Source organism: Macaca nemestrina, chromosome 15 (assembly GCF_043159975.1).
Source record: "Macaca nemestrina isolate mMacNem1 chromosome 15, mMacNem.hap1, whole genome shotgun sequence".
Taxonomy (NCBI): Eukaryota; Metazoa; Chordata; class Mammalia; order Primates; family Cercopithecidae; genus Macaca; species Macaca nemestrina.
In genome coordinates, this window is record NC_092139.1 from 34,947,745 (window position 1) to 34,965,972 (window position 18,228).

Consider the following 18,228-nt stretch of genomic DNA (forward strand, 5'->3'; position numbering starts at 1 on the left):
CGTGAACTAATGCAATTCTTTCTCCACAGCACTATCCCCATTTCACAGATGAAGAAACTGAGGCAGACAGGGAGAAGTGAAGTAGCTTGCCAAAATAGTAAAACTACATTATAAATTATAAACCCAAATACCATGCTCCTTCTACTATCCCAGTTTCCCAGAAGTGGGACAAGCCACGACGGCGCCTTCCAATAAAAGGGGAACTCCAGAGATGCTATGAGAAAAGAGGAACAGACATCTGCAATAGATATCTGCAACTTCCTTTTCAAAAACACCATCAGCATTGCTTTCTCAGGAAGCCGCTGCCAGCCTATTGTGATAGCTGACACTGAGTTCCTGAAAATTCTCTAATTAGGATCCCAGATTGGAGGGTCAGCCAGTGGTTAACATATAATGGACACAAAACTGATTTTATTGGAAGACTGGGGGTGGGCACTCACCATGGTTCTAAGCGTTACTCAGAAAATCCATAAAAACATTACAATTCTGTTGTGTAAGAGTTTAGGAAAAAACGAAAATCCTGACAAAATCCCAACCTAAAAAACAGTGTCAACACTTGTAAGTAGGATGGGGAGGCAGAGATGAATTGGCAGCGTTATCACAGCTATTGGACTATGTGAACTTTAACAAAAGAAGAAACGGGTGGGGGTTGGGTGGTGGTATCTTAACAGAGCAGGAGTAGAGACGGATGTCCTGGGGGCAGAATGGGTACTAATGCTGCCTGGACCTGGGAGCTGAGGACTAAGGTAGACAGGAGGGCGGGGACCCGTACCTGCTCCAAGGAACTGGTGCCCCTGAACTGGTGAGCTGGGGTATGCATTTAGCTCATTCGTTTACCAGAATGCAGTCACCACCTGATGAAAGAAATGACTAATGGCAGGACTTGAACAGTTCTCTATAAACAAGTACCTGGGAGAGGAACAAGTCTCCAGGCTCCACAATACCCACCAAACACACTGCCTTTACCCGTTTCAAGCTACACTTCTTACATGGAACCCAACCCAACCAACCTCAGAGGTAATGGTGAAAGCAGGCAATCAACAGCTATGATTCTCCATTCCCTGGCCAGGCAGGGAGCCTTTCCATCCACCCTCATGGGACCGCTTTTAACAGAAATAAGGAAACCAACTCCAAGGCTCAGTAACCCACCCAAGGTCAGAACCACTGAGTGGCAGGGCCTGTGAGCCACAAAGAAGATTGAAAACCAGAAAGAGCTTCTCTCTGGTCTGTGTTATTTTAAGAAAAACATGCCCATAGGGGCCACCTGGAACCAAGGCTGTGGCACCCTCACCTTCCTTTCTAATTAAACATCAACTTCCCAGGAGCACAACAGCCTGGCCCAGCAGATGAACTGGAATCAATCTAAGCCTTTCCCCTATGCCAGGGCTGGTGTGGGGTAGGCATATGGGCCAGTTTGGGCACTACTTTACCTGCTGTGAAGTCTACTGGGATCTTCCAGGAAAGTCCTACCTCATTAGTAAAAAGAAAAACAAAGACTCAGGAAGAAAGTTCCTGCTCCCCCTGTTGAATGTTGTCATGTAAAGATAAGATGTTTGGAGCATGGCAGTCACCCTGTGACTGAGAAGGCCAGGCATACCACAGGGCGGTCATTCCAGTGCTCTCAGTCAGCCCTAAACCACTTCCCTCAAGACCCAGGTTCTGAGGTGATTGAAAGTGTGCTCTAAAGGTAAAACTATGGTGACAGTCAACAGCTCAATGATTGCCAGGAGTCAGGGGTAGAGGGAGGGAAGAACAGATGGAACACAGAGAATTTTTAGGGCAGTGAAAATGTTCTGTATGATACTATATATAATGGACACATGCCATTATACACTTGTCCAAACCCACAGAATGTACACCACCAAGAGTGAATCCTAATGCAAACTATGGATTTTGGGTAATCATGATGTGTCAATGCAGGTTCGTCAATTGCAACACATGTGCCATTCTAGCGGACAGTGTTGATAATAAAGAGGCTATGCATGTTCAGGGGATATATGGGAAATCTCTGTATTTACCTCTCAATTTTGCTGAGAATCTAAAACTGCTCTTAATAAAGTCTTACAAAAATAAAGAAGTCTGCTTTGCCTTATATTGGGTCTTCAGTTACCTGCAGCCAAATGAACACAACTGGCATGAGGTAAACCTTTATTTGACATTTAGTGAGCACACTATAATATAGTGCTGTCACGAGAGGAATAACAAAGAAATGGAACTCAACAACCAAAACCACAAAGAGCTATCCCTGATCTGTGACAATGAGATCAGTGTCTCATGTTAGGACCCAGTACACATACCCACATTTTGTCTGTGTATAAACAAAATTTACATGTAAGTTACTACATGGAATATACTTCTCATTTTTAAAAAGAATGCTGATTGTGACCCACTAAATTTATTTCATGATACATTAATGGTTCATAACCCACAATTTGAAAAGTACGGTATACCTATAAAAAAATTAGCCTATTTCTTGCCAAACTTGAACACGGCCCTGACCTGTGCAAGATTGTATTTTGATTGCAATGAAAACCACAGGGTACTGAGACAGACTCCCTAAACTTCCTTTTTATCCCTGATCAGATGCAATGCCAGGCAACCTCCAGACACTACATGCATCAATGTATCAATGCTGCTTTGCCTGAGGTGAGATACTTCAACTCTCTATCTGATTGGTACCAGACTAGGAGCACAAGGCGGGACACAGCCTGAATCTGCTGCTGAGCCAGCATGAAGATGTGTATGTTCTTCAGTGGAAACTCTGGCTCTGTGTGAGGATGCCTGTCTAACCCCAGCTCTCTTAAGCCTATCTTGGACACTGAGGGGCAAGCCTCTCCCTAGTATTTTAAAACCATAAAAGCCAGGAAGCAGGATTTCTAAGTAAAGGAGCTTTAAGCAGGACCTTTGCCTAGGATCTTAATTTTCCTATGCTACTTTGGATGCTCTGTTGTCCCTGGGAAAGGGGCATGAGCCTTGCTCCAGAATTTCAGACCACAGTCACCAACTGTCAATCTCATCTACTTTCTAAGGAGAAATCTTCACAGGGAAGGGGTGGGTGGTGGCAGTGGTGTTGGGGTTCCTCAAGTCCAAGGAGAGGATTTCCCACAATCAAGTCCGAAAGCTAAACAATAATCCCCAGAAATGGGAGGGGTGGTATGTAATTAAGTGGGTGTCACACAACTGGCACAAGCTATAGGACAAGGAGAAGGAGGGCTTCCCCAATGGGGAGGAACAGGCCACCTATCTACGGCGGTAAGTTGTCAAGCTGGGAGAGAAGGTGAAAGCAGTGTTTGTTAAGCTGGAATGAGTATGCATATAGTATTTTCAGGGGTAGGAATTATGCTGTTCAGTCTTTAATGTCAAAACAGGTAGTGAGAACTTCCATTTCTGGTCACAGTGGAGGACAGGGATCAGATTTGTTCCTGAAACAACCAACAACCAACCAACCCCTTCCTCCCTGCAAAAAGTCCCACAGAAACCTAAAAACCACCTAGACAAAATAGCTGCAACGATGGTTTATAGGACACCAGACATCTGTAATGAAGAACAACAATCCTGAGACATGGGAAACAAGGCCAGCCCTATATCCTTGGGATTTTCCAGGGACAGGGACCTGGAGTGGAGCTCAAGGCACCTAGAGTCCACAGGACAGAGTACCAGCAGGACAGAGCTATACAGAGATCCCCAGAGATCTACAGAGGGTCCTCTTTGAGTATTCAGCAGAGTCCCTCTCGGTGCATGTATCTGAGGGAACTACTCAAGGCCAGGAAAAGAACTATCCAAAAGGCTTAGAGGAACAGTATCTAGCGCTCACACAGGGCTGCGATTACTGCTTATTACCCCCAGTCAAACTGGAGAAGTTCATGATTGACGCAGCACTAGACAGAATACTCAGGAAGATCTTGCCTATAGTAGGAAATAATCAGCCCTAAACTGAGCTCTAGACCTACCTAACAAATCACAAAAGCAAGACTCACAAGCATCAAACGGTTTCCAAGTAACTTAAATGCTTCTCGGTATAAAACTCAGGTAAATGTATAGGAATAAAAATATCCAGCACCCCAAAAGGTAAAATTCACACTGTCTGGCATCCAAAGATTACCAGGCATGCAGAGAGGCAGAAAACAGGACCCACAATGAGGAGACATATCAATCAATTGAAAGCAACCCAGAACTAACACAATGTTAGAATTAGTAGAGGAGGACCATAAGACTCCAACTTTCAGAGATGAAAACTACAATATCTGAGATGAAAATTACATTGGGCTAAAATGACAAAATATCCACACATAACACAGTAAAAACTTTACACCATTATCAAGCATTAACTCAAAATGGATCCTAGACCTACATGTTAAGTACTAAACCTATCAAATTTATAAAAGAACACATAGGAAAGACATCTCTGTGACCCTGAGTTAGGCGAAGATTTCTTAGTATGATGTCAAAAAGCACTATCTATAAAAGAATAAATTGAACTTCATCAAAATAAAACAATTTCTGTACTTTAAAAAGCACTGTTAAGAAAATGAAAGACAAGCCATACATTGGGAGAAAACTTTTGTAAAGTACATATTTGATACAGGACTTATATCCAGAATATAACAAACCACCAAAATTCAACAATTAAGAAAACCAATAAAAAAGGGCTAAAGATTTGAACAGATACTTCACTGAAAAGGACAGAGGGCAGGGAAGCATATGAAAAGATGCTAAACATTCTTAGTTATTATAACAATGCAAATTAAAACCACTAGGAAATGAATCTACCACCACTGATTAGAATGAGTAAAGCTAAAAAGACCGACCACGTCAGGTATTAGTGAGGATGTGAAGGAACTGGAATTCTCATACACTGCTAGTGGGAATATAACAAAGCTTCAGAAAACAGCTTGATAGTAAGTTAAACATACACCTCCCCATATGACCCAACCATTCTAATCTTAAGTATTTATCCAAGAGAAATAACAGGCTATGTCCATAGAAAGACTTGTACACAAATGTTCAACGCAGATTTATTAGCAATAGCCAAAAACTATAACCCGAACACCCACCAACGGTGGTAAATACAAGTATCTATACATAGAAAATTATTTAGCAACAAAAAGGAACAAACAATTGATACACTGGACAATACAGATGAATCTCAAAATAATTATACCAAGTGAAAGAAGGCAAACAAAAGAGAACATACTGTATGATTCCATTTATATAAAACTTGAGAAAATGCAACGAATCTACACTGACAAAAAAGTACATCAGTAGTTGTTACAGGAAGGTAAGGAGGGGTGAATTCAAAGGGGAACAATGACACATCAAAATTTATGAAGCTGTACATTTTAAAAATGTGCAGTATACTGGATTTCAATCGTGCCTCAATAACTTTTTTTTTTTTTTTTTTTTTTTTTTTGAGACGGAGTCTCGCTCTGTCGCCCAGGCTGGAGTGCAGTGGCCGGATCTCAGCTCACTGCAAGCTCCGCCTCCCGGGTTCACGCCATTCTCCTGCCTCAGCCTCCTGAGTAGCTGGGACTCAGGCGCCCGCCACCTCGCCCGGCTAGTTTTTTGTATTTTTAGTAGAGACGGGGTTTCACCGTGTTAGCCAGGATGGTCTCAATCTCCTGACCTTGTGATCCACCCGTCTCAGCCTCCCAAAGTGCTGGGATTACAGGCTTGAGCCACCGCGCCCGGCCAATAACTTTTTTAAAAAAGGAAAAGAAAAAAAAGTAGGCAGTGGCATTTACTAAAATCCTGTATATGTTTAGCTCCTACATCCACACTGGCAATGAATGAAAAGTGCTTCCTCTCTTTGGGGAGGGAACAGGTAAAGCAGGCAGCAAGTCAAGTCTCAGCAGTTGCTCCAATTTTAACTCTGGAGATCACTTGTGCCAGGAGTTGGAGCCCTTGAACAGTGAAACCACCTGCCAAGTTAGTGCCGTAATTTCCTAGAGAAAGCGTGCCCTGCTGAGAGAAGGCAACTGAGGTTACAGTGCAGATGCGACAGCTGACAGTCTTTAAACTCTAAAGGCCACTCAGGATAAAACATCACAAGCATTGCCTTCTAACTGCAGAACTGACCGATTTCATTCCTGGTCATACAAGCCTATAACTCATGCCTAAGAAACTGCCTGGAATAGCTCCATATTCTTGATTTCAAGTATATAGTCTTGGCTCTCCTGACTGAATGCAGCCCAAGCTCATAGACCTGGCCTGCGTTCTGTGTCCTGGTGGCACTTGTGGTGCTGGTACTCAAGAGTACTCTTGGATTTGCTTTACTTGCATGATTTTAAAGAACCAGAAGGACAAGCATGAGGCCTTCATATTCAGACCTTCATCCCTATATGGTAACCAGAATACGAGGGGTAATCACAGAATGGTAGTCTTGTCTTTAAGAACCTTTAATTACTAATCAGTGAGAAAAAATGTGAAAATGTGCTCCAGTTAAAAGTACAAGACCATGAAAGGAGCCAAAGCTATGGCTGTATACAAAGGCTGTTGATGTCATCTTCGCCTGGGTCTCCTCCCGAACTGAAACCCTTGGAAAGGGAGCAAAGGGTTTAAAAAACAAGACCCTGCAGAGAGTCTCAGGTCTGTCTACCACACAGCAGCCTGCTCTTTCCTGTTGCTTATCAAGGAATCAGCAGAGGGAGACCTGGCCAGCAGCTCCTGGGCAGCAAAGTATCTCCAGACTGTGTTCCTGGTGGTTGGCTCAAGCCACTGAAGCAGTGGTTAAGACTCGAGACCTAGAGATTCACAAAGACCACTGGGATATTATTTCACTAATAACCCAATAGAAATGGAGTCACTTCCAGGGTACTCTGCTTTGGGGAAAGGCAGAATCCCATATACCTTCTACTGGGTAAGGAAAGAAGACTAAAGAAGGCACCTCTACAGACTTACGGCTTCACTACTTGTAGTGAAAGCTCATGACTCACAATGCAGTTTATAGTTGCTCATGAATCTTTGCAGGAGTGTTTCCTATAGGCGGCATTTTACGGGGACCAAAATATGAGAAGTTTCAAGATTAAAAAACAACGACGACTAAACTAAACCAAAAATCAAACATAACAAAAAACCAGAATATCCTAAGCCCCAAACCTTCAAAATAAAATAAAGTCCTTGCCATTTATAGTTTGGAGAGGGACAAAGGACTTCTACTTTCAACACGCAGGTGAATTTCTTAACGACAAAAAGTACAATGAGGCCAGCTACGGAGGAGGCTCATGCCTGTAATCCCAGTGCTTTGGAAGGTCAAGGCAGGAGAATCACTTGAGGCCAGGAGTTTGAGACTGGCATGAGTTTGCGACCAGCCTGGGCAACACAGCAAGACTCATGTCCCCAATCCTGTTTCTGCAAAAAATTTAAAAAAAAAAAAAAATTAGCCAGACATGGTCCTAGCTACTTGAGTGGATGAAGTGGGAAGATCGCTAGAGCCCAGAGGTTTGAGGTTACAGTGAGCTATGAGTGCGCAAGTGCACTCCGGCCTGGGAAACAGAACGAGACTCTGTCTCTTAAAAAAAAAAAAAAAAAAAAAAGTGTAATGGTTGAATGGATGGAGGTATGGGGAAGCCAGTATTTTTCTGCAGCTTTGCATTTGAAGCCACTCAGAACATTCCCAGATGGGTGTACAGCTCCAGGTCTAATGGGTTTAGCTGTTTGCTTTCCCTCTTCTTATTAGATACAGAAGCTCTCTTAACCACCTTTTACTTAGCTGCCTTGCTTGGAGACTCATAAAACTCAAAGCCTTCGTACCCTAGCATGGTGAAGAGCACTCCCCTCATGCTTTAGTCTCTAGCTCATGATCACTCCTTCATTCCCACATGAGTTCTATGTTCACAAAGGGAGGAGTGGTTAGCTGTGTTTGTCCCCAAATCCATTTATGGTAGCTATATTTACTGTGTTAAAGATAATATGATTAAATAGTATGTAAATCAATAAAATGAGTGTGAATACAAACAATGGTTCTAGCTGACTGCTGGGAAAGACTCAATAAAGGCAAGTCACTAAAAAACTATTGCTAGTGAATCATATGGGAGACTACATTTAGAGAAAGAAATCTTAAAAATCTGGAAAGGTTTGGTTTTTAAATGTTCTCACAATAGTCTTTGCTCTACTTTTAAAAAGGTCAAATTGGTTTTTGCCAGAACTGTGATGGAAAACTCCACTAGCAGAGCCATACTTAAAGATAAAGACATAGTCCTTTAGCAAATGATTTATGTTAGGGTTTCAAATAAAATATTTATAGAAGGTATGTCACTTTTATGTTAGTGTACCAACTACCTACTTGTCTCAATCATGATGGGTAAAAAGGGATTCTACATTTAGATAGGCAAAAGATACAAATTCAAATCTTACATTCTTATTCCATTTCTGGGTCTCTGTGGCTGCATTCCAGCACAACCTCCCTGAAGTGGCGTTCTGAGAACTCCTTACAAGTGAAGGGTATGACCAAAGGTCCAAGTGTCTACCCAAAGAGGGAACCAACTCACTCTCACTATCATTTTCCTGAGATCACAAACAGTGCAAGCACATTTCCCATATACGGTATGGAAATGCTTCTAACCTTTGGCTAAATCCCTTTAGATCCTATAACCAAAAGTGTATTTTCAAAGGCAGGACCCATGATGGGAAGAATATGCAGGATCCAACGGCAATAAAAAGAACAGACCAGAATGCATGCCCTGTGGGTGTGTCTCTCCATTTTCCATTGTAATCACAACATAAATAAGAGGGGCTACTACCACATTATATCGCATGGGGAGGGGGAGAAAGAAATACCACTAGGCTGGGCACGGTGGCTCACACCTGTAATCCTAGCACTTTGGGAGGCTGAGGCGGGTGGATTGCCTGAGCTCAGGAGTTTGAGACCAGCCTGGGCAACACGGTGAAACCCTGTTTCTACTAAAATACAAAAAATTGGCCGGGCATGGTGGTGTGTGCCTGTAGTCCCAGCTACTTGGGAGGCTGAGGCAGGAGAATTGCTTGAACCTGGGAGGCAGAGGTTGCAGCGAGCCAAGATCGCACCACTGCACTCCAGCCTGGGCGACGGGGCGAGACTCCGTCTCCAAAAAAAAAGAAAGAAATACCACTTAACAGTAGCTAGCTGGAGGTGGCAGAAATATGCAGTTTCTATAGGGTATAATGGTTAAAAGCATGAGTTCCGGACCTCTGTTAGAGACTATTATTACAACTCCCTCCTTGGTCTCTCTGCTTCTGCCCTTGCTCTCCTGCAGTCTAAACCTGACACAGCAGCCAGACCCTACTACCCCTCGGCTAAAAAAACTCCTGTGACTCCCCATCTCAGGAGATAAAGCTCCTAAAATGGCCTACAAGACACTCTTAAGAGCTGTCAAGCCTCCGCTCCTACCACCATCCCTCTGACTTCACCTCTGATTACTCTCATACTTCTCCAGTCCCAGAACATTGCTTCCTTATGTTCTACATACACACCAGGGATACCCCCACCCGTGGGCCTTTGCATTTGCTGTTCTGCCTAAAATGATATTGCTCAAATAGTCACATAGGTTACATCCTTACCTCCTTCAAGTCTTTGCTCAAATGTCACTTTCTCATTGAGGCCTTTGCCAATCTATCTAAAATCTCAACCTTTTCCTATTCCCTCCTTAACACTTACTAGCTTATACACAACAGTCTTGCTTATTAATCACATTTATTATGTCTTTTCCACTACACTGTAAGATGAAGGCAGGAACTGTGTCTTCTTCACTCCTAAATTATTGGTAGCCAGGACAGTGTCTTGCACATAGCAGACATTCATCAAGTACTTACAGAAAAATCAAAACCCTTTTCTCCTCCTGACCTGTGTATATACTTGGAAGATGCTTTCCTCCTGCCTGACTGTACCATACACACCAAAACCAGATGGCACTTCCTCCAAGAAGTTCTAGCCTATAGGTATAGATTGCTTGAGGTACTTTCATTGTAACTGACCATTCCCTATAGGGTAAGCACCTTAAGAGCAACACTGAGGCTTTGCCCAGCTCCCTATATATTCACTGAGTGACTGAGGGAATGCCTGGTCCTAACCGGCCATTCATTCAGTCACTGAATAGCTACTCTATGCCAAGACTGATGGGGAGACCCTGGAGAACAACACTAGTGTGGGTCTGGCCTCCTGGAGCCTGCAGTCTGTTGGGGAAACAGTAGATGTTTAACTATATGGATCCTGACTATGATGGGGGCTAAGAAAATAGATGGGTACATTGTTGCAGAATTAGAAGCATGCATGTATGCATGCGAAGTGTTACTTAAACTGTGCTATAAAGAACAGAAAAGAGCCTGTCATGCAGTGGGGAGTGGCGGCAGTGCGGTGGCACCTAAGCAAAGGGGCAGAGACCTCCATGTGGGAAAAGGCTTGGAGCATTCGAGGAACGCAGGCCAAGGTAGCTTGAGCTCCTGGGAGAGGAAGAGTAAATATAACAGGAAGAGACAGTAGCATCTAGGAACTGGTTATTTCTACCTCCCTGACTTTCTGCACTGCTAGAATACACCTGGTCAAAATCAAAGGGGTCCAGGAGAGGGAATGTAGAGACTTGGTTAAGCTTCTTAGCAGGAAAACAAAACAAAAAAACAGAAGAAAAAATAGAAGTAAAAATAAACAAATGTCGCCATGAGCACCAAAGGGAGAACTGGATGCTATGTGATTAAGTTATTCATAATAACCCTGGCTTCTTCCATGGGAAATAGCAGGTGACAATATTTTTAGAGAAAATTCCAAGGCAAACAAGTGATTTCCAGTTTATGGATACAATAAACCCCTCAGTACTTCATAAAAATCAGTTTAAGCACTAAAAATGTTCTAGTTAAAACATCTGTGAGTAAATAGGTGAATTTATGGTATATAAATTATATTCAATAAAGCTGTTAGCAAAAACAAAAAGGTCATGGACCCTACTGAAAGGAACTAGAGATCTTTGAAAGATGGCTGACAATTGGACCAGAGTAGTGAAACCGAGAAATGGATGAAGGAATGGTGGGAGCTCAAAAGGTACTGGAGCCAGCTTGAAGGGCTCCTACTGGCCAAATTTAGGATGATATTAGCATCAAAAAGAGTAATGGGTATCACTGATCTTAAGGCCCTGACAAAAATTTTGAGCCCACAGTACAGTAAAAGCAAATAGAGGGGGGAAAAGTCACTTGCCCCCACTGGGAACGGCAACACCCCATCAGTTGACATTCATTTTTCATTTTAAAAACTGGTAATTAAAGCCTGGGAACGGTGGCTCATGTCTGTACTCCCAGCACTTTGGGAGGCTAAGGAGGGTGGATCACTTGAGGCCAGGAGGTTGAGACTAGCCTGGGAAACCTGGTGAAACCCCGTCTCTACAAAAACTACAAAAATTAGGACAGGTGGCATGCGCCTGTAGGCCCAACTATTTGGAAGGCCAGATGGGAGGCCGGGATGGGCGTCTGGGAGGTCAAGGCTACAGTGAGCCAAAATCAAGCCACTGCATTCCAGCCTGAGTGACAGACACACTGTCTCAAAAAATAAAAATTGGTATTTAAAGGGAAAGAATTAGCTTTACCTTATCTTATAGAAGAATAATAGCTAACAAATTTAGAAAGAATGAAGGAATTTTATAAATCAACACTTTGTGAATGCCAATTACTTCTTCAGGGGAGAATTATCAGAAGGTGTAAACACCACTAGGTGAAAGGCTGATGAGCAAGAGACCATCTATGGTTACCTAGGCACTCCACAAATCACTGCTAATTGCAAAGGGAAAAATGTTCCTTTACAAAAAAGATAAAATTTAGCGTCACAACTAGTGATGTTTCCCATGTGTGCTGAGGATGAAGTACTCACACTAAAATGTTTAAACCGAATCTATTCAGACATTTAAAACATTAAACATCCCGTTCAGAAAATCAAGGCAGGGAACAAGTTAAACAATACCATGAGAAAACAGTAAGACAGATGTGGAGTATTCTATAACTAGCCCGCTCTCTTTGAAGAAATCAGAGTTATTAAGAAAAAAACAGTGTAAGGACTCTTCTGGCCTGAGATTAGACATAACAACTGCGATGAGTGAGGCTCAATGGAACTGTGGTTTTAAAAAAGAGCAACACTTTGGAGACAACTGGGTAGTCTCAATAGGCATCTGCTTCACAGCAGGCATCATTACTCCCATTTTATAGACAGCATGTGGAAGCTAGGAGCTATGGGACAATTTGTTCAAGCTCTCATAGCCTGTTATATGGCAGGGCCAAGATCAGAACACAGCAAAGAACCCACATCCTCTTTGGGGATCACTGTCCACCTGGCACCACTTCTGCCCACTGCCTGAGCTGGCACTCTACACACCTGGGATACAATCAGTGTCCTGTTTCTGCCTTTGTCCCCAAAAGCCCATTGTCCACACAGTAGCCAGAAGGAGAGGGGGCTGTTAAAATCCAAGCCAGCCAATGGCTCCCACGTGAGTTAGAAAAAGGCAACGTTGGCAGGGCACGGTGGCTCATGCCTATAATCCCAGCACTTTGGGAGGCCGAAGCAGGCAGATCATGAGGTCAGGAGATCGAGACCATCCTGGCTAACACGGTGAAACCCCGTCTCTACTAAAAATACAAAAAAAAAAATTAGCTGGCCGTGGTGGCAGGCGCCTGTAACCCCAGCTACTTGGGAGGCTGAGGCAGGAGAATGGCATGAACCTGGGAGGCGGAGCTTGCAGTGAGCTGAGATCACGCCAGTTCACTCCAGCCTGGGCAACAAAGCTAGACTCAGTCTCAAGAAAAAAAAAAAGAAAAAGGCAACATTTTTATAACAACCAACAAGGCTCCACCATCCCCTCATCTCCTGCCACATACCCTCTCATACAATCCACTTCCTGTTTCTCTAACACACCGGTCTTCTTGCTGTTCCTCTAATGCACAGAGCAGGCTCCAGCCTCAGGGTCTTGCACTAGCTCTTCCCTCTGCCTGGGATACTCTTCTAGACAGCCCCACAGCTCCCCCTCCAACTACCTTTGAGTGAATGTTAAAATGCCACTTTTTCAGAGGCCTTTTCCAATCACCCTCACGAAAAGCAGCCAACTTCCCCTCCCATCCCTCACTCTGCTTTAATCTCTCCACAGTGCTTCTTACTACCTGATGTGCCCCATGGCCATACTGTCAGTCTCCTCATCATAAGCAAAGCCCCACCAGATCAGGTCTTTGTCTATTTAACTAGCCACGTCCCTAGAGCCTGGCTTGCTGCTGTTGCTCAAAAAATATGTGCTATGGGAAGGCAAACGGTCTTGCTGCAGCCCCGCCCCAACAGTTACAGCCTGTGTGCCTCAAGACAGCACGCATCAGGGGAAGCCATCTGAGGCATCTCTGCTGAGCGTGAGCCTCCCTCCAGACAGATCACCAACCAAGAGATACCTAGCAAGGGAGTGGATGGAATAAAGCAGAGGAGAGGGGGGAACGAAGCTCAGGAAAGCAAGGGGCTTGAGGGAGACTGCAGCAAAGTGGCCACACCTGCCCTGCAAGCCTCAGCAGCCCTCTAGTCAACCTCCCGAGGACATAAGGTTGAGGGGCTCTTGGTTTGTCTCAGTTAGAAGCCGGGAGGCTACACCTGACTTAAACCTGATCCCAAGGACAAAATGTCCAGTTACAGTTACTTTTTAAGAAGAAAAAAGAAAACATTCCTTCAATCCCCTTGAGTTTGCTCTCACAATGGCAGGCACACGGCCTGCTGAAGTAAGTAAAAGAGGTCTAAACCTAGCTGTGTGCCAGAACAAGCTCAACAGTAAAGATGACAAAGCTACTGGAGGCAGCAGGGAGGGGCCGTGAGAATTCACTGGCTCCTAAAGGCACTTACTTGGCAGGTTACCTTTCCACCACCTCCCTCCCACCTCAATGCCTGTCATGCTCCTAGGAGATGCTTAGCTGGTGATAGTGAACTTTGTATTTTCCCTGTGGTACCACAGAGGTTGTGCACGCCTTCCTTTGAGGCCTTGCCCATGCTATGCTCTGCTAGAAGGTCACGGAAGTCACCAGAGGGACCCTTGAGAGTGGCATCAACGTGACTGACAGCCATTAGTGGCATTTAAAGCATCCACATGGTAAAGGTCAGTCTGTGCTTTGCATCCCTCTTTACTTACTTCCATCCCTTACTTCCATCCCTCTTTCTCTGGACCCATGCCCACATCAGCAGTAGTGGACACCTGGCAAGAGCAGACCGGATCAAGAGTGTTCACCTTACTCAAACTCTCCTTCTCAGGAAAAGTAACAATCAGAATTACAGCCAAGAAATCTGAGCCAGACACTCAAAAGAAGACAGAGAAGCTGGGCATGGGGAGGGGTGAGGGGTGAGCATGCAGGGGACTTCCACCACCCACCGGTTGGGAGAAGCAGAAAAACACAAATCTCTTAACAGGAGACTACAGAGGCAGTCAGGCAGGAAACAAAACAACAAGCAAACAACGCCAAAAAACAGAGATGAGAACTAGGGGCATCATGATTCTTTCTTTACCCTTCTTGGGGCCCAGTGGGCTTCTGCCTTTGAAAACCCCTAAAACGTTTATGATAATCTCCACCTTCTGATCATGTTCCCCCAGGATGGATTCTGTTCCCAGTGACTTAAAAGCCTTAACTGCTACAGATGAGATCTCACAGTGCCTACCCACTCCTCTCACGCCCCCACAGGTCTCAAACAGGTTATTCCTGGGAGGCTGGTGACAAAGACCCACGGGAACAAAGCCGCCAGCCTGCTCGAAAACAGTCTATTCTGTGAGCATAAGGCAGAGCTGGCTTCTCACTAAGGCGTCTTTATAGGGCTTATCAAAACGACACAAAAAAGAAAGCTTTTGTCCTAATGCATGCCAGGGTCCTGCTGCTGTTCTGGGAACATGTGGGTGGGTGCCACCCGCGAGGAAAACACAGACTTCAAGAGGCACTGGAAACCCTGATGGTGTTCTGGGTCTCATGACCATCTGTTCTCATAGGAAAAGGCTCCAGACATGCTGTGTGGGGATATTTCACCAAGAGGCATGGTGAAGTGCGGCACTGCCTACACGCTGGGGTCCAGTCCTGTTGGCAGCACCAGAACATGGGTGAGCATGAGGGGCAGACGTGGGAGTGGGACACATGCTTCCAAGCACCCCAGTGTGGCTATGTACAAGCTAGGGTGGGGAGGGGTGCGGCCAGAAGGCAGCTCCTCACGGCTGGAGTCCCAGTCTTTGCCCCAGTTGGCTGCGGAACTGAATGAACTGCCCACTCACCCGGGCACTGTAAATGGTTATTCTTCTCATCCTTAGGATCAAAAATCACCAAACGGATGCACTTTCATCTACCAGACCTCCCAGGCTCAGGTGCTGACTGTGGCCTACAAGGACAGCTATCTAAAACATCAAAAGCACTTTCCAGATTCTTTCACAGACATGAGACTGCTCCCCACAAAGATGGGTTTCAGTAACTCCTCCTTTGGCAGCATTTTTAAAGTGCTAGTCCTTAACTTCTACCTCCTGCTCCCATTTCTACCCATGGAGAAGGGCCATAGAAATAAAAGGGCATGGGAGAAGGGATGTTGGCTGCCTTTTCCTCTTTCCAGTGAAAGTCATTTCCCTCAATAGAGGGATCCCTCCATGTTTCCATGATTTGGAAGGGAAAGGTGGAGTTTATTCGTGAGCAACTTGGCCAAAACTGCCCACAGCCTACTACCCAGGAGGAGGAAGAGGAGGAGAGGGAGTGGGAAAACAGGAGGAGGAGGAGGAGGAACAGAGGAAAGGGTGGGAAGGTTGAGAAAGGGGAAGGAGGAGGGGGAGGGAAGGTTATTCGTATCAACAACTGTGGCTACACCAATCACTCCCACCCTTGCAGGACCAACAGCCCACAGACACGGTGTCTCCGCCAACTCAGCTCTCGCCCTCCCCCCGTCCATACAAACCAGAACGACCTTGTAAGGGCAAGGAATAAAAGAGGGTCCCAAGGCACACGACTCTGATGTTTGAATTCTGGCTGGGGAGGGGGAGGTGTCTAAAATTTCCTTTGGCTTATATTATCACTGTTTATTAGCCTCCAGATTCTTTATCTTTAAAATGGAGATGAGAAAAGTCTCTACTTTTAGAAGAGCTGGGGGACTAAATTACACGTGCAGCTTTCGGTCAGCCTGAGCCATCGCTACCACTAAGCCTTGGATTTGTAAGTGGCTCAAAAGTAAAAAGACGGAAAAAGGCCGTGCAGCTCTACTTCCCTGAAGGCCAGGAAGAGCCAAAGCAATGACTTAGGAAGTGGGATGTTTCCCCACCCGCGGCAAAGGGGCGAATTCCGAGTTCCCCGGAGGAAGCAGCAGCTCTGCAGACTCGCAATTACCTCGTCCTTATCTCCAGTGAAGGGAGGGATGGAAGTGGGGGCAGGGGCACAGAAATGGTACAAATCTTTCCTAATGGTCCCAGGCCAGAGCTCTGACCATTCCTGAAAGTGTGACCTTGGGAAAGTGACTTCGTCTCGCCAAGCCTCAGTTTCCTCATCTGTGCAGTGGGCAAAAGGGCAGCATCTAAGGTGCAGAAATGCTTCTGATGGGCTAGATAACGCCTAGCCCGCAGCCAGCGCTCACAACCGCCGATTCAGACCCGCCCGGGTTCCGCAAGCCCGGGGCTGCCCCTGAGCCACCGCCCAGGCCTCAGCCTCAAGCCATGCGGGCCTCGCCGCCGCCACGCCCCGGGCCCCCAGGCCTTGGCGGCCAGTCGCACCCGGGCTTGGGACTCTGGCCCAGGCCCCCACCCCGCCTGGCCCCCGACTCACCGGTGTAGTGCACCACGCAGGTCTGGCCGCGCTTCGGGAAGGTGCGCCCTGAGGAGACAGAGACGGGCACGGTGAGCGGATGCGCGCGGCGGCGGTACTCCGGGCCGCCGCGCGCCACTACTCACCGTCTCCTGGGGAGATGGTTTCCACCTGCACTCCCATGGCGGCGGCGGACGCTGAGCAGGCGGGCAGCGCGACGGGCGGCGTGGAGCGACAGCGACCTGGCGACAGTTCCACGGCTCTGCCTAGTCCCTCGGCTCGTCGCCTGCGCACGCGCACGCCCCCTCACGCCCAGCCCTGCGTGCGCGCCCCACACGGCGCGCACGTCCCGGAAACCCAGGCCTCCGGAAGAGGGACCGGAATCCCGGAAGCCCCGAGGCCTCCGGATGCAGCTGTGTTTGCCAGGTGAGTTCTTCGTTCTCCCGCCCTTCCTCTGTGCTTGCAGCGGGTTAAGCATCTCCCTGCCCAAAGAATGGGAGTAATAATAGGGGGTCCGCCAGTCACTGACTGGGTGACTGTTATCAGGTTTCCACTTCTAAGCACACAGTTACTTATCCTGGGAAGGGCATGGTTCTGAGAAGACAGCGCACAGGTGGTACTATGTTAGCATTTTATAAGTGGCTCGAGGTTCTGAGTTCTGCTTTTCTTCACTGGAGGAGGAGTTGTCCAAATTCATTCATTCACTCACCCATAGCTTACATGCATACATTCTTATTGAGCATGTGAAAGTTGATAATACGAATTGGGTCACTCTTATTATGCCCAACGGAATCAGAATCCAGTGGCCAGGGGAAAAGCAGTGGAGGCACACAGCACCTGCTCCAAGAATTAATATTTCCACTGACTCTACTGCTGAAATGACCTGCTGTCTCGCTAAGACCAGATTGAGCTAGTAACTGCTGAAACAACCTGCCATAACCTAATACTAGTTTTACTTACCACTGTCAGTCACCAATCAGAGCTTGCCAGCTCCCTGAAACTTTACTAGTGCCAATGTGCTTTCTTTCAAAACAATACATTTCTCTTTCTTATAAAACTCCCAGCCTTCTCTTTGTTCTTTGGACATACCAAAGACCACCAGATCTGTGTGTATGCTCCAAGTTGCAATTCCTGCTTCCCCAAATAAAACATTACATTTAGAGATTCATCTCTATATTTTATTTTGACTTTGACAAGCACCTTCTATATGTCATGTACTGTCCTTGGTGCTGAGGATACAGCAGTGAAGGAGTCAGACCTACTCCCTGACCTCACAGAGTCTACGTATCAGGTGAGAGAGATAATCAAATAACCTGTTTAAGTAAAAAAAAGATATGGAATAAATGTAAAGTTTCAAATCTATAATACTATGAGATAGTAATACATGCTGTGAGAGGCATGTTAATATAACAGAGATGCCTGATTTAGTCTGTAATGTGGTCAGATAGTTCCCTGAGTTAGCTAGGTTTAGCCAAGGTTAGAAGGCCAATTGTGTGTATGTGTTGGGGT

General features: G+C 45.7%; 1 protein-coding gene and 2 long non-coding RNA genes across 21 annotated transcripts in view; 2 read left to right on the plus strand and 1 right to left on the minus strand.

The window, feature by feature from the left end:
* The window catches only part of LOC105496108 (uncharacterized), a 52,610-nt gene extending 51,833 nt beyond the window's left edge, over positions 1 to 777 (plus strand). For all 8 annotated transcript variants that reach the window (XR_011613463.1, XR_011613462.1, XR_011613464.1 and 5 more), the window contains one exon: positions 30 to 777. This is a non-coding gene — a long non-coding RNA (uncharacterized lncRNA). The remainder of the gene's footprint in view (positions 1 to 29) is intronic.
* Positions 1 to 17,022, minus strand: part of LOC105496110 (FKBP prolyl isomerase 1A) — a 24,526-nt gene extending 7,504 nt beyond the window's left edge. For 2 of the 4 annotated variants that reach the window (XM_011766215.2, XM_011766214.2), the window contains exons 1-2: positions 16,866 to 17,022; positions 16,741 to 16,788 (exon numbers count right to left, since the gene is read on the minus strand). In XM_011766215.2, the coding sequence (XP_011764517.2) occupies positions 16,741 to 16,788; positions 16,866 to 16,902 (85 nt within the window). In that variant the 5' untranslated portion in view covers positions 16,903 to 17,022. Of the gene's footprint in view, positions 1 to 772; positions 858 to 16,740; positions 16,789 to 16,865 lie in introns of those variants that run through there. The other 2 variants (XM_011766216.2, XM_024797402.2) reach the window with 2 other exon arrangements.
* A 29-nt stretch (positions 17,023 to 17,051) lies between these two features.
* The window catches only part of LOC139358487 (uncharacterized), a 44,724-nt gene continuing 43,547 nt past the window's right edge, over positions 17,052 to 18,228 (plus strand). For 7 of the 9 annotated variants that reach the window (XR_011613451.1, XR_011613457.1, XR_011613450.1 and 4 more), the window contains exons 1-2: positions 17,052 to 17,145; positions 17,917 to 18,010. This is a non-coding gene — a long non-coding RNA (uncharacterized lncRNA). The remainder of the gene's footprint in view (positions 17,146 to 17,916; positions 18,011 to 18,228) is intronic. The other 2 variants (XR_011613456.1, XR_011613455.1) reach the window with 2 other exon arrangements.